This window comes from Oryx dammah, unplaced genomic scaffold (assembly GCF_014754425.2).
Source record: "Oryx dammah isolate SB20612 unplaced genomic scaffold, SCBI_Odam_1.1 HiC_scaffold_11210, whole genome shotgun sequence".
Lineage (NCBI taxonomy): Eukaryota > Metazoa > Chordata > Mammalia > Artiodactyla > Bovidae > Oryx > Oryx dammah.
In genome coordinates, this window is record NW_024080603.1 from 4,792,688 (window position 1) to 4,807,778 (window position 15,091).

The following is a 15,091-nucleotide window of genomic DNA, read 5'->3' on the forward strand; positions in this document are numbered from 1 at the left end:
TTTGATGTGGCATTTGATAAATAACACAGATAAAATGAAAAGGGTTAATTATCCACAGTGATGACTAATGAGAAAATAATGATAAAACATCCATGGCTTAAATATTTCTCTGTGTGGGTGGAAAAAATGACAAGGACAGAGCCTTTTGTGATGAATGTTCCAGCTGGTGAGACTGCCAGGTGGTTTTTGCGTCTCTGCTGAAAACTTTTTGGAAGGCTGGCTGTCTCAGAGGAAGTCAGCTCTGCTGTTAAAGATGCACGTGCGCATGCTCACTTGCTTCAGTTGTGTCTGACTCTTAGCGACTCCATGGTCTGTAGCCCACCAGGCTCCTCTGTCCATGGGATTCTGCAGGCAAGAATACTGGCATGGGTTGCCATGCCATCTTCCAGGGCATCTTCCTGACCCAGAGATTGAACTTGTGTCTCCTGCATTGCAGACAGATTATTTACCCACTGAGCTACCTGGGAAGCCCCTACTTTAAGGTAGTAGTTTACAAAAGACAGGGACTTTGTAAGTACAACATAGTAATAACCATGGCTTCCACCCATGATAATTAAATCAAAATATCCAGGGTGTCAGTGTACTGTCTTAAAGCTCCCAGCTGATTCTAATGTGTGGCCAGAGTTGAAAGGCATAGCTCTAGGCTTGATGACTTACATATTTTGAGGGTGGACAAGGAAATTTGTTTCAATTTCAGGATGGTGGACCAGCGTCTTTGTTCTTATAGCAAGGGCCTTAACTAATGATCCTATGTAAGAAGTGAAACTTTCAGTGAATCAGAAACCATGATAAATCCTAAAATATGGGATGTAGACTGCATTGATGCAAAAACACAGAGCCCAATCTAAAATGCTTATAGAAGCCTAATGCCCAGAAGGGGAAGGACCACTAAGACTCCATCCCCACAGGTGGCAGACCCCGGAAGCAGAAGGGTATCAAGGACAACTGACACATCGGTCCTCGGGGCACTGCTGCAGGAGGGGCCAGCAACTCATCCTCTACTGATCTCTTCCATCTGCTCTTGAGCCAAACAGCAGTGACAAAGTGTCAGCCTCCAGGTAGGAGTCATGGCCAGGGAGAACAGTTTAGACAGATATGGCCCTGTGCCAGAAGGAGGGAAATTGGGCAACAGACCTGAACACCCCAGAGAAATCTCACCCAGAGGCTTCTCCTTCTTCCTGGTCCCTGAGAAAAGGCCAGAGGACAATTTAGACCAGCAGTCTTCCCACGAATATGGAACAGAGGATGTCATTCATGCAATCCAGCAGAGAACCTCAACCATAGAGATCGCAGAGACAAGATCACCGCACATACGAGCAAGACCAACACTACAAAAGATGACAGACGCAACATGATGGATGAACCAACACTCAAGCAAGATAAGTAACAGAGCAAGCAAAGCAGAAATTAAGAATAAGCATATGTAGGTTTTTCTGACAGATGTGTGAGGATAGAGGAGTCACAAGTCAACTGGAGGTCAGGAAGATGAAAACTTGGCCTGTTTAATAAAATACTGAATAGGTAGATGTTTTTTTCTGAAGCCCAGTTTTTTTAAATAATAAAGACTAAGGAGTGAACTCTGGGAGTTGGTGATGGACAGGGAGGCCTGGCGCGCTGCAGTTCATGGGGTCGCAAATAGTCAGACATGACTGAGCAACTGAACTGGACTGAATGATGCCTTATAACCTGGTGACTAGTGATAGTTCATAAGTTCAGCATTTTACTTCTTGGAAAGCATCTAACAGTGTAAGACATTATAGAAAGTATTTTAAAGTATGAAATGTTTTCTGTAGATCTTTTTAAAAGGCTTGGTCTGTTTTGAAAAACTGACAATGAATGAAAAAAATCAAAAGAAAGAAAAATAAGCATCCCCCGACACCCTGCAAATACATAGGAAACATTTGATGATATTTTTGTTTTAAGTGCCTGGAATAAAATGGGATGAATTTTTCAAAGGCAGTAATAGTTTGTACAAGGACTTGTTTCATTTGATTTAGCACTAACTAAAATATTGTAAAAATATCATTTAAGAAATAGCCTAGCTTCTCCACCACTTCTCATACTGTTCCACTACGCCAGGCCGTAAAACATAAGCACACATTCTCCTGACCCCACCGAAGGAACCCAAAATACTTATTTTAAAGTGGCTGCTCAGAAAAAAGTGGCAAGATTTTCTTCCCTTAAGATGGGATGTCAGTGAACGCCAGCAGGTATCAACTTCTTTGATCAGGAATAAAGAACTCCACCTTCAGCAAATTCAGTTACTTTCCTAGTCCTTTCTAACCTATCATATAAAGCCTTTCTAGTGCCACATTTACTAATTATGATGGCTTTTTCTAGCAAGTAAATTTCCGTTTACTAATTATGATAGCTATTTCTGTCAAGGAAATTTCCCACCAGGCATGCTTGATCTATTTTTGTTTCTTAATTATATAGTATTTGTATTTTACATAACAGCATGAGTTTTTTTTTTTTTAATTCGTTCTTTGTTTTTTTAATACTTTAATGTGTTACTCACCAAGGCATATCGATCAAAAGGAGAACTGGCAAGAAGATCCTAAAACACTTTTTTTTTTTCCTGGCCACACAGCATGTGGGATGTGGGATCTTAGTTCTTCAACCAGGGATCAAACCTGTACCCCCTGCAGAGGAAGTGTGGAGTCTTAACCACTGGCCCGCCAGGGAAGTCTCCTAAAATATACATTTCTTAACATCTGAAAACATGTCAATTACATTTTCCATTAAATAAAATTCATTCAATTTTGGTGCTTATACAAGTACTTCTAGTGCCAATCTCTGACATGAGTTATATCCCTCAGTAAACATGTATTTTCAGAATACAAGTTCTATCAAAATAATATTTACCTAAATGTTGATTTTTTAAAATAAAAAATAGAAAGTTCTGAGGAAATGGAAGGTATGTTTATCAACAAAATTTATGTAGCTCATGCGGCTACATAGATTTCTTAAAGTCAGCAGTAAATTCACATTTTGCATTCAGTTATTTTTATCTGGAATTTTATAGAGATAGCGTCTCATAAAATCACGTCCTTCATGTTAGAAATGTCTTTTTTTTTTTTCTTCTTCTTTTTTTGGCATTGGGCTATGCAAAAGCTTCTAATGAAATATTTTCTCCAAACTAGTATTTTAATTTTTTACTTTTATGGAAAAATATAAAACCTTACCAGTCACTTATTATTACTAAACAAAAGTTAGATTACTACCAATTGCTCTTTTACTTTTGGTCTAAAAGAATTTTTTAAAGTTTAGACATCTCTGATGTTTTTGAATTGCACACCCATTGAAGACAGCTGGATAAAACACACTAGACAATTTAAAAAGACAATTCTTATTATCAGACTCATTTGGCATATCCTTTATGTCCAGAATAAAATCCACAGAAATAAAACTAATATAATTTTCAAAGAATTCGTACATGGTGGAGTCTTAAAACAAGGAACTTCTCATGACGGAAAGAATAGTTCTGTTCATCTTGCTGATCACAAGGATTTTTCCTCCTGGAGTAACTGAGTTTTTGGGTGTCTCAGTGGGACTTTGGTTTGCAGGAAAGCTTGCATACAGGGCCAGATCTTATTGGTTTCTGTTCCAGAAAATGTTTCCAACTCTCCCTTTTTCTGATAATATTCCAGGACCGGTTTCATTTGGTCTTGGTAAACCTTCATTCTTTTGCTAACTGTCTCAGGTTTATCGTCTACACGCTTAATGAGAGGCTCTCCAGTCACATTGTCCACACCGACCACTTTGGGAGGGTTAAATCCGAGGTTATAGACCCGGCCACTGGCTGGATGAACCCAGCGAGCCTCGAGGCATTGCCGAATGACCTCACATGGCACATTCAGGTTCATCACCAAGTGGACCTGATGGACTCTGTCCAGGGCTTCAGCCTGTGCAAGTGTCCTGGGGAAACCACACAACAGCCAGTTATACTGGGTGACATTTTTCAGCGCCTGGAGCAACAGCCGAATCATGAGGTCGTCCAGGATGAGCTTCCCCTGGTCCCTGAGGGTCTTGGCCAGCACCCGGATTTCCGTGTCCCTTCGCGTGTTGTCTCGGACCAGATCCCCACTGGAGAAGGTCTGCAGCTGGAAGTGTTTGGTAACGCGCAGTGCCAGGGTGTGCTTGCCGGAGCCGGGGCACCCACCATTACAGAGTGCAAGAGCTGCCTCGATGGGCCCATGGCTGCCAAGAGAAGCCGGGACCACGGAGACGGTTGGGCCGCTGGGCAGACACCAGCTGCGTCTGCGCACTCGCCCCCGCCTCCACTGCCCGGCATCCAGGGCAGTGCCCCGAAGATGCGCTGCTTCAGAGGGTGCGACCCACGGCTGAGGGACGGTATGGAAGAAGGCACGTGTGTATGGAACGATTGGGTCAAGACATTCCCCCCAGGAGGGTGTACAGGTGGAGGAGATGGGAAGTCTGAAAGGAAAATGAAATGAAGTGTAGATTCAGAAGTTACGCTGTTCACAGGAGAAAAAGGAGAGAAGGGAGGGATACAGTATTTAAAGAGAAAATGAAAGGGACTTCCCTGGCGGCTCAGTAGTTAAGTCTTCTTCCTCTCACTGCCGAGGGCCTGGGTTCAATCCCTGGTCTGGGAACTAAGATCCCACATGCCCACGTGGCCAAAAAAAAAAAAAAAAGATAATTAAAGACAAGAATTTCCCAGAGTTAAAGATGGTACAAGTCACAGGAATAGATAGTGGAACAGTTCAGAGCATCTAGAAGCAAATGTCAGCAAAATTGTTTTGTAGGCCTCTCACACTCCACTGGTGGGGTGTCCTCACAGCTTGTTTGGAAGGCAACTTGGCAATGGCTATTTTTTTAAGAAATTGCTTCTTCGTGTCTTCCTTAGACAAACACTCTCATGTGGCAAGAAGGCACATACACGATGTTCATTTCAGCCTTATTTGTAACAGCAAAAAAATTGTTAACAATTTAGCTGTGTATTAGAGAACAGCTAAGGGAACCTGTGGAATACCACCCAGCAGGTAAAAAGACAGATCTATGTGCTAACATGAAAAGATTTCTGATATTGTAAATGCAAAAAGTTTCAGATTGATACAATTTAGGTTAAAGAACGGTGTAATTTATGGTTAAATATATTTAATAAGTGAACTGGGAAGCTGGGTTTCTAGCGGTGGATGGACATGATTTTTACTTTTAGACAATTGTTTCGTTTGCAAGATGGCGAGCAGTTGGCTATTTCAGTAGACCAACAAAGAGGTGAGAAAGTACACGAATTTTAATTTCTTCAATGTAAGTGAGATTGAGCATCTTTTCATGTTTTATGGGCCATTTATGGCAGTGGCACCCCACTCCAGTGTTCTTTCCTGGAGAATCCCAGGGACGGGGGAGCCTGGTGGGCTGCCGTCTCTGGGGTCGCACAGAGTTGGACACGACTGAAGCGACTTAGCAGCAGCAGCAGCATACTACTTCTCCATGGAGAATTTTTAAATTGACAGTTACCTGCTGATCATTTCCTTGGAAAAATACTTCGGGTTTGGTTTATGCAACAAGGTGTGAAACAGGTGGACAGTTTTGTCCTGGGTGGTCCAAGTACAGACTGAGCGTCACATGGGACTTCTCTAATTGGAGGTTGCTGACCCACCAGCCCTGCATCCACTCCCTTCTCTAACCATTCTTGAGCCACTTCATTTCTGAAAAAAGACCCATAAAAATGATGCGGTGGCTGGCTCTCATTCTATAAGCAAGCAAGAAAGCTACTTCCAGAAAAAAGGCTTTGAGAGTAGAAATCTAATTTCTGTATTTGTATTTTATGGCAGCAAAGTAGAATGGCTGCCCTAATTTCCCAGACTTGAAAAAAACTTGTTTCTGCTATTTTGGATCTTTAAGTTAGTCATATAATCTCTTTTATTGTTGCTATATCCAAAAGAGTTAAACTGGATGCATCAGGTGATTCAAAAGGTAGATGAATATTTAATAGAAATTTAGCTCATATCTTCGAGCAAAAGGACAAAAAGAATCATGCTATGATTTGAATCAGTATTTTGCATAATACTAATTGCTTTGCATAATAAAGTTGCACAGGATGACTGTCTTGTAGGATTATTAATTATATACACAAAAAGTAATACTGCCAAGGCCTTTCTATCCTACCAGATAGATTTAGACTTCTGGTATATTTAAGCTTTAATTGAGATATCTAATTTGGTACCAGTCTCTGATCCCAGAATATTTCAGAGGTGCATCTGTGGAGTGTGGGTAGGGTTCACTTGGCTATAGGTGTGAGTACGGTGTAGCTCGGAGCAGAAACAGTGAACGTTGGTCTGCTGGTAACAGTCCCACTCTGGAAGCACACTGAGTCACTTTGGCCTCCCGGGGATTACCTCATCCCTTCCTCTTTTTCCAGACTAATACCAAACAAGTCACTTGGGACAAAGGGTTATCAAGCTTATTCTTAATAGCAGATGGTAAGAGATTCTTTGATGAAATACATATAAACTAGTATGAGCCAAGTAATATAGACAATACATTTAACAAAAAGCCTCTGGGGCCAAGCAGATGTGATTGTGGAAGTTTGTGGAAGCTTTCTAGGTTTTTTTTTTTCACAGTAATGGAAGCCAAATGGTATAGCAGTAAAAGAAAAACAGCAGGGACTCCTCAGATGATGCCTGTTTTTACAGTACTAGTCATTTTGAAGTGAAAACTTCAAAGAAAATTTCTAGGGAGAGTTACCAGTTTAGGGTATCCAAGGAGACAGAACTGAAAGTCACAGAGAGGCTAAGCAGTGAGATAATCATTCATTCATTGATTCAGCAAACTTTAATCAGGCATTTATCTGTGTGACTAGTTGTTCTAAGCACAGAGGATGCAGCCCATGAAATAGAATGAATCCTGAGTGTCCCTGTGATGTGACCTTCTCATGGGTCTCTCAGGCCACTGTTTCCCAAGGTGTGACAATTGCTCCTCTGGGGAATGGAACATGATTTTAGGTCTCAATGAAAGAAAAGTTATGACCAACCTAGACAGCATATTAAAAAGCAGCGACATTACTTTGCCAACAAAGGTCTGTCTAGTCAACACTATGGTTTTCCAGTGGTCATATATGGATGTGAGAGTTGGACTATAAAGAAAGCTCAGCGCTGAAGAATTGATGCTTTTGAACTGTGGTGTTGGAGAAGACTCTTGAGAGTCCCTTGGACTGCAAGGAGATCCAACCAGTCTATCCTAAAGGAGATCAGTCCTGGGTGTTCATTGGTAGGACTGATGTTGAAGCTGAAACTCCAATACTTTGGCCACCTCATGCGAAGAGTTGACTCATTGGATAAAAACCCACATGCTGGGAGGGATTGGAGGCAGGAGGAGAAGGGGACGACAGAGGATGAGATGGCTGGGTGGCATCACCGACTCAATGCACATGAGTTTGGGTGAACTCTGGGAGTTGGTGATGGACAGGGAGGCCTGGCGTGCTGCGATTCATGGGGTCACAAAGAGTCGGACATGACTGAGCGACTGAACTGATAATTATTTAGGTCTGATTCCTTAGAGGAGAAGGAAATGGCAACCCACTCCAGTATTCTTGCCTGGAGAATGCCATGGACAGAGGAGCCTGGCAGGCCATGGTCTATAGGGTTGCAGAGAGTCAGAGAGCGGTTCCTTGGAAAGCAGAGCCAGACAATGATATGTGGCTGCTGCTTTGTTAGGTGGTACAGTGCCAAGCAGCAGAAATGAGAGACTCGCGAGACACAGGAGTGAGGCAGGGAAGGAGGGAGAGAAACTGGAGCAGGTGTAACTGAGCTGGTTTCCACCCAGTGTTCCTGGTTGCTCTGTCTTAAGAATCAGCCTGTGCAAAGCTGCATCTCAGGACAGTCTTTTTGGAGTGAAGAAAAGAGGATGGATTTATCAACAATTTCCATCTCCATTTGGCAATGCTTTGACCACAGGATGTCAGTTCCTCTGCAGATATGGGCTGTGCACATCTGGGCTCTGGATCAAGATCCCTTGTGCCCCGCACCTCTGAGTGAACAGGGAAGTCAGGGATGGGAGATGGGAGATGCGTGGCCTGGACACGGGGCTGGGCTCTGAGCAGGGCACCTGCAAGGCCTGGGAACTGGCTGCTGCAGAGGCAGTTGGCACAGGAGGCGGGAGCCCGAGAGGACCTGCAGTGGTGTAGGTGTGTCATACAGTAACTCTTGCCCCATGACTTACAAACAGTCTGAAGGTACTTACTTATAGAACAAGGATGATGAGAAGGAAATAATTCATGGAAATTTAAAAAGAAATGACCTCAGTTTATTACCGACCCCATGGACTGTAGCCTACCAGGCTCCTCTGTCCATGGGATTTTCCAGGCAAGAGTACTGAAGTGGGTTGCCATTTCCTTCTCCAGGGGATCTTCCCAACCCAGGGATTGAACCTGGGTCTCCCGCATTCCAGGCGGATGCTTTACCATCTGAGCCACCAGGGAAGCCCTATTACCTGAAAAGGGAGGATAATAGTAGTTCTTACCCATAGGGTTGTTGCAATGACAGAATGATTTCAGGAAGCTAGTATTTGTAGAGCATGTAAAATATATGTGGCTTATAAAAGCCACTATGTGGATGTTTGTTTAAAAGAAGAAAATACTTAGCCACATGAGCTTTGATGGTTTCTGAAACTAAACATTACATTTGCCTCTAAGCTTTCTAGCAGTTAAGGAAAAGGGAAATATGGTAGGTTTCCTAATTTGCATTATCTGATCAAAGTGAGCCTGCTAATTCTGAAAGACAGCTGCCAAAAATCTACCTGTTATGAAAACCCAAAGGGAGTTGATCCCAAGAGACATTAAAAAGCAGACTAAGTAATGTTCTCAAAATGATTACTTAAGTAAGATGTGCTGAGGAATGTCTCACATGACTAATTCTTTTGCTGATATTTTATCAGACACAGCGATTTTCTGGGAGCTAAGGTAAAGAGGTTAAGACTTGTGGCTTTCTGATGTGCTACCTTGAATCAGTGGTTCTTAAGCAGGGGCAGCTTGCGTCCCCAGGGACATTTGACAATGTCTGGTGATATTTTTGGTTGTCACAACTTGGGGTTGGATAGTGGCGATGCTACTGCTACCCAAAGGATGGAGGCCAGGGATGATGTTTATATTGCATGGGATGTACATATTACTGAAGGAATTTGCTGCTGTCTGAAATTCACGTTTGGGAGCCCGATGTTTAAATTTGTGAACTCTCATAGCTACACTTCCTACAGTGCGCAGAATGGCCCTCCACAACACAGGATTATCAGGCCGAAAATGTGAATAGTCCTGAAAGGGAGAAACTCTGCCCTAAATGAGTACAGATCCATGCACGCTTTCCCAGAGCAAGGCAGACATAGTATGAACATTAAAATATCTTTTCCTTACTCAGACTTTTGTCTGAGATTAGTCAGCTGACAACTTCAGGTCAAAACCTTCAACCTCAGCCTAGCTTTTTTATATGCAAGATGCTGACAGAAGCTTGAGTTGTGTCTCCAACAAGTAGCAAAGTGGGCCTTGCATGGGAAGATTCTTGAACATTCCCATTGTTCTTTTTTTAAAAAAATATTTCTTTATTTGGCTGTGCTGGGTCTTAGTTGCAGCCTGCAGGATCTTCAGTCTTTGTTATGGTGTGTGGGTTTTTAAATTGTAGCATATGGGATCCTTTTTTTTTTTTTTTTTTTAGTTGCAGCACGTGGGGCCTTAGTCGTGACACATGGGATCTGGTTCCCAGGCCACAGATCAAATCCGGGTCAATGCACGAAGTCTTAGCTACTCAACCACCAGGAAAGTCCCCCATTGCTCTTTAACTGTCTCCTCGTACCAATAATTTGGTGCTTAATCACCTCGTGCCTCATCTGGTTACTTGGAGAGATTTATTGCATAAGCACTCAGCTAATCTGATGTCAAACAAGGTGATATGGGCAGCAAGAAAGAGGCAAGAAATAGAGCCTGCAGTGTCTGAGGGGCATATATATTCAAGGGAAAGAGACTTGGAAGGCATTGGCAATCTTGTCTCCATATAAGAGTAAGTAAAGTTCCATGGTTGACTGAGTGACAAGCTGGGACAGAGCTGAATGAAGTCCACTTTCCAGTCCATTCTCTTATCCCGGCTGTGTGGGTGGGCCATGGTTGGGCTCCAGAAAGATGTGGTCTTTCCATGGAGAAAGCCCAGGCAGGCCTACAGCCCTGAAAGAGGATAATGGGAAAGACTTGGTAGGAAGTCAAGATTTTAATCCCTCTCCTCTACTTTTCTAATGACCTATCACCAAGGTTCATATACTGCTTTCTGTGGTTTTATTAGACACTCCTTCATGTGTGAGCATGCTCAGTTGCTTCAGTTGTGTCTGACTCTGTGCGACGCTATGGACTGTAGCCCGCCAGGCTCCTCAGTCCATGGGATTCTCCAGGCAAGTCTACTGGAGTGGATTGTCACGCCCTCCTCCACAAAGAGATCCAACCAGTCCATTCTGAAGGAGATCAGCCCTGGGGTTTCTTTGGAAGGAATGATGCTAAAGCTGAAACTCCAGTACTTTGGCCACCTCATGCAAAGAGTTGACTCATTGGAAAAGACTGTGATGCTGGGAAGGATTGGGGGCAGGAGGAGAAGGGGACGACCGAGGATGAGATGGCTGGATGGCATCACTGACTCGATGCACATGAGTCTGAGTGAACTCCAGGAGCTGGTGATGGACAGGGAGGCCTGGCGTGCTGTGATTCGTGGGGTCGAAAAGAGTTGGACACACCTGAGCGACTGAACTCAGGACTGAACTCAATGTACCAATGCTGACTTCTTAGCTGTAACAAATGTATCATGGTTGTGTAAGATATTAAAAACGGGGCAAACAGGATGATGGGATATAGGAAAATTCTGTACTACTTATACAAAGTGAAAGTGAAAGAATCAGTCACTCAGTCATGTCTGACTCTCTGTGACCCCATGGACTGTAGTTCACCAGGTTCCTCTGTCCATGAAATTCCAGGCAAGAATAGAGTGGGTTGCCATTCCCTTTTCCAGGGGATCTTCTCAACCTAGGGATCAAATCCAGACCTTTTGCATTGCAGGCAGATTTTTCACCATCTGAGTCACCAAGGAAGCCCCCCTTTCTATAATTCTACATTATTCCATCCAAAAAAGGTTGTTTTTTAAAGAGTGACTGTATGTCATCAAGAACTCTCCAATGCAAAATGAAGCCAACGAGAAATCCTCTGTGCCTTTGGGGGTCATATCTGACCCAGGAATTGAACCTGTGTCTCCCGCATCCCTTGCATTGCAGGTAGATTCTTTAAACTCTGAGCCACCAGGGAAGCCCCCTTTGTGTAACAGAAGCCAAATAATCCACCCCTGATATACACCACAAACAAAATATTTCCCAGCTAGAGCTGGGAAGGATCCCAACTTAAACTTCCTCCTGAAAATATCAGTGAGTTTACCCCTCATCTCTACCCGATTCTCAGGTCTGGAATGACGTCAATAGAGATGACTGGGGTCTTCTGTTGTTCAGAGGATTTCTTTTGGATTCAGCAAACTACAGAAGTTGCATTACTAACAGAAAAGGCACAGAAAGGAAAATTCAGCTGCCAGCTGCTCTCCAGCTGAATTGCTAATGTTTAAGAAGGTGGAAAATGCTCTCAACTCCATGGGGGGCTCACCTGTGGTTCCACACACGTGTCATATCCTTAATCCACGTCCTTGGGGCATTCCCTAGTCATTTCATGGCTGTGGAGAGATGGTCCCTGCATTTCCAACTCCATGACTCAGTAAAGAAAGCTAAAGGCAGAACCATGCTTGATATGATGTAATGTAATAGCAGATGTTCATACCAATGACCCTGATTAACCCAGAAAGGATTCAATTGCATTTATTGTCCTCTGCTCAGAGGGCAGGGAACTTTATCATCTGCTTTTGAAGGCTTGCTGTGAAAAAAAAATGCTGAAAATAGTGGGGTTTTTTTTGTGACTGAAGGGTTAGTTTCAATTTTCTGAAAAATTGACCTCCATGGTACACTTCCTTCTCCATTTGGGCTTGGAAATAAGGTACCACTGTACTTTCATAATGTGCTATGACTCCCAAAGTTACAGAGGATTTCTCGTTGGCTTCATTTTGCATTGGAGAGTTCTTGATGACATACAGTCACTCTTTAAAAACAACCTTTTTTGGATGGAATAATGTAGAATTATAGAAAGGGGAGCTTCCTTGGTGACTCAGATGGTGAAAAATCTGCCTGCAATGCAAAAGGTCTGGGTTTGATCCCTAGGTTGAGAAGATCCCCTGGAAAAGGGAATGGCAACCCACTCTATTCTTGCCTGGAATTTCATGGACAGAGGAACCTGGTGAACTACAGTCCATGGGGTCACAGAGAGTCAGACATGACTGAGTGACTGATTCTTTCACTTTCACTTTGTATAAGTAGTACAGAATTTTCCTATATCCCATCATCCTGTTTGCCCCGTTTTTAATATCTTACACAACCACGATACATTTGTTACAACTAAGAAGTCAGCATTGGTACATTATATTAACTAAATTCCAGACTTTGAATTTCACCGTCTTTTGGATTAACGTCCTCTTTCTGTTCCAGATTCCATTCCAGGCACCCACATTTCGTTTCGTTGTCCTGTTTCTGCAGGCTCCTCTGGTCTGACAGTTTCTCAGTCTTTCCTTGTTTTTTTGTGACTTTGACAATCCTGAGAAATTGGAAGTTATCCTGTAGAATGGGTTTGTCTTTTGTTTTTCACATGATTATGTTTTGGAAAAGATACCAAAGAGGTAGAGTGCCCTTCTTGTTACATTATATCAGGGGTAGGGGGGATTCTAAAAAGGAGAGAGGTAAGGAGGAGCTAATTATCCTTTTTGATGTTTCCTATGTTCTCTTTCTACTGGCTGTCCCTCTGGTTATTCTTTCTATCTACCCTTTTCTCCAGCCCCTGTCCCTTGACTTCCCACCTTCCCAGGTGTAGGTGAGTCTTCAGACTAAGTACCTAATAATCAGTGAGAACGTCCGGGATGGCCACACCAGCCCTCTAGAGACAGTGCAAAGCCCTGTAGGACTGAGGCTAATAGGGTTCCAACTCCCGAGTTCCAAACTCAAATGGCTTACAGCTCAAACTTGTCATGTTTCAAGCTAACCTTCTGCCAGGCTGTTCTTCCATTAATGTTCCTAACTTCAGTAGCCATCCGTAGCCAAAGTCAGAAACCTAGGAGCTGTCTTGAGTCCTACCTTTCTCTCCTGCCGAAAATCATGTCTTGTTATTCTTTTTTCCTAAATAACTTAATTCTTCTATTTCTCTCTAGCTCCATGCCACCACTAGCACCCAAGTTGTATTAACATCCAAGTTGCTGTCGCACGTGCTTAGCTGGACTCCCAACCCCCAGTCTTGCCTGCTGCCATCTCCCTTTCTTCCATTCTGCAGGCGAGAGAAATCTAGTCATATTACTTCCCCAGCTCAACCTTTCCCTCTAGTCTTAGGACAAAATCTGAGCTTCTGACAAAATTCACTAAACCCCCAAAGCCCTCTTTTGCTAGTGTCTCTAGTCTCACTTCCTCCCCTCTTTGTCTCCACCTTTATGGACCAATCATAACCAGTTTCTTTCGCTTTCCCAAATACACCATGCTCCCTGAGTTCAGAGGCCTTCACACGTGCTCTTCTGCCTTCTCAGAATCTCTCCGAGTCCAGCTTCAGTCAGGCTTTGACTTGTAGTTGAAATACTCCTTTCTGTGCAACAAGAACTCTGGCAGAGACTTTCTTCTTGACCAAACTTTAGACAGCCTCCTCTGAGCCATTTTTTGGACTAGACCTTGTCCTTGGGCCCTATTCTTGGCCTGCTGAAGGCCGTTTTCACAGGAATCCTGTTAAGTGAGTTTAGTGAGAATTCCCCACTTCCTTGGTGTCCTACCACTTTTGATATCTGATCAGTTTCCTCTGGTTGCTGAGATGGTGAAGAATCTGCCTGTACTGCTGGAGACCTGGGTACAGTCCTTGGGTTAGGACGATCCCTGGAGAAGAGAATGACTACCCACTCCAGTATTCTTGCCTGGAGAATTCCATGGACAGAGGAGCCTGGCAGGCTATAGTCCATAGGATGGCAAAGAGTCAGGCATGACTGAATGACTTTCACTTCACTTCTTCAGGTTCCTCATCCCCCACCCTTGATGTCTCAGTCCCTGGCCTGCCTTTAGCAAAAATCCTGTTAGAGCAAGTTAGCCAGAATCCTTAATCCTTGAGGTGTCCGCTTAGTGATTTTCCATCCACTGACCCCCTCACTCTGCTTGTTGCCCGTGAATCCCCACCTGTCTCTGCTGTATTTGGACTTCGGCTCAGTTTTATACTGAGGTCTCTTTGCCCTACTGTAGTAGTTCCGGAGTAACATCTGCTTGTAGTGCCTGTAGCTAGTGTCTGGCTTGGTTTCTTTTTTGCAAGTCCCTGACCACTAGACTCGGTTACGACTCCTGCCCTACCCCTCTTCTGCTTGCCTTATCCTGATTCTCAGTATACTTGATTGTAACTTCTATAATTGTGTTTTTTCTTACCAAACCACACGTGTCCTGAGAACATGGATTAGGACTTACACGTGTCAGACAGTCATTGTTTGTGAAGTAATGGAACAGATTTTCAGAGTTGCTGACTCGCTCGTATGGAACGAGCACGAAGGCAGTTTCAGGTTGTGTGGGTCCATTCTGCAGGTAGTAGGGTGGACCGTCGCCTAGGTGGACTGAATCTGTGTCTACCTCTGTACCATTGGGCAGCTTTTTCTTGGGTTGGGTCTGCCCTGAAGCAGAAATACTGAGCTGACTTTCCCTAGCGTGGTTGCCAGGTGGAACTGGCACCTGCCTAATCTGTCCATTCATTCAGGCAGACTCTTATCAAGAGTGCCTAAAACCCAGGCCTGCACTTTTCTGTGCTTGTTTACCCATTGTTCTATTAGCAACCCCTTGGACTGCAGCCTACCAGCCTCCTCCATTCATGGGATTTTCCAGGCAAGAATACTGGAGTGGGGTGCCATTGCCTTCTCCGACCACAAAAAATAGGCTAGACCTAAATTAATCAAATTTAATGCTCAGGCACAAAAGAGGATTAAGTTCTTTATTTAACCCAACCACTACT

The 15,091-nt window shown here is 43.6% G+C and overlaps 1 protein-coding gene, 1 non-coding gene and 1 pseudogene across 2 annotated transcripts in view; 1 reads left to right on the plus strand and 2 right to left on the minus strand.

Moving 5' to 3' along the window:
- Positions 1-3,500: 3,500 nt before the first annotated feature.
- LOC120860932 lies at positions 3,501-4,198 on the minus strand (annotated as a pseudogene).
- Positions 4,197-15,091, plus strand: part of LOC120860933 (vegetative cell wall protein gp1-like) — a 109,227-nt gene continuing 98,332 nt past the window's right edge. Inside the window, exon 1 of the mRNA XM_040236643.1 lies at positions 4,197-4,373. Within this exon, the coding sequence (XP_040092577.1) occupies positions 4,197-4,373 (177 nt within the window). The remainder of the gene's footprint in view (positions 4,374-15,091) is intronic.
- Positions 8,375-8,446, minus strand: TRNAS-GGA. Its single transcript has one exon. It is a non-coding gene; the product is annotated as a tRNA-Ser (tRNA).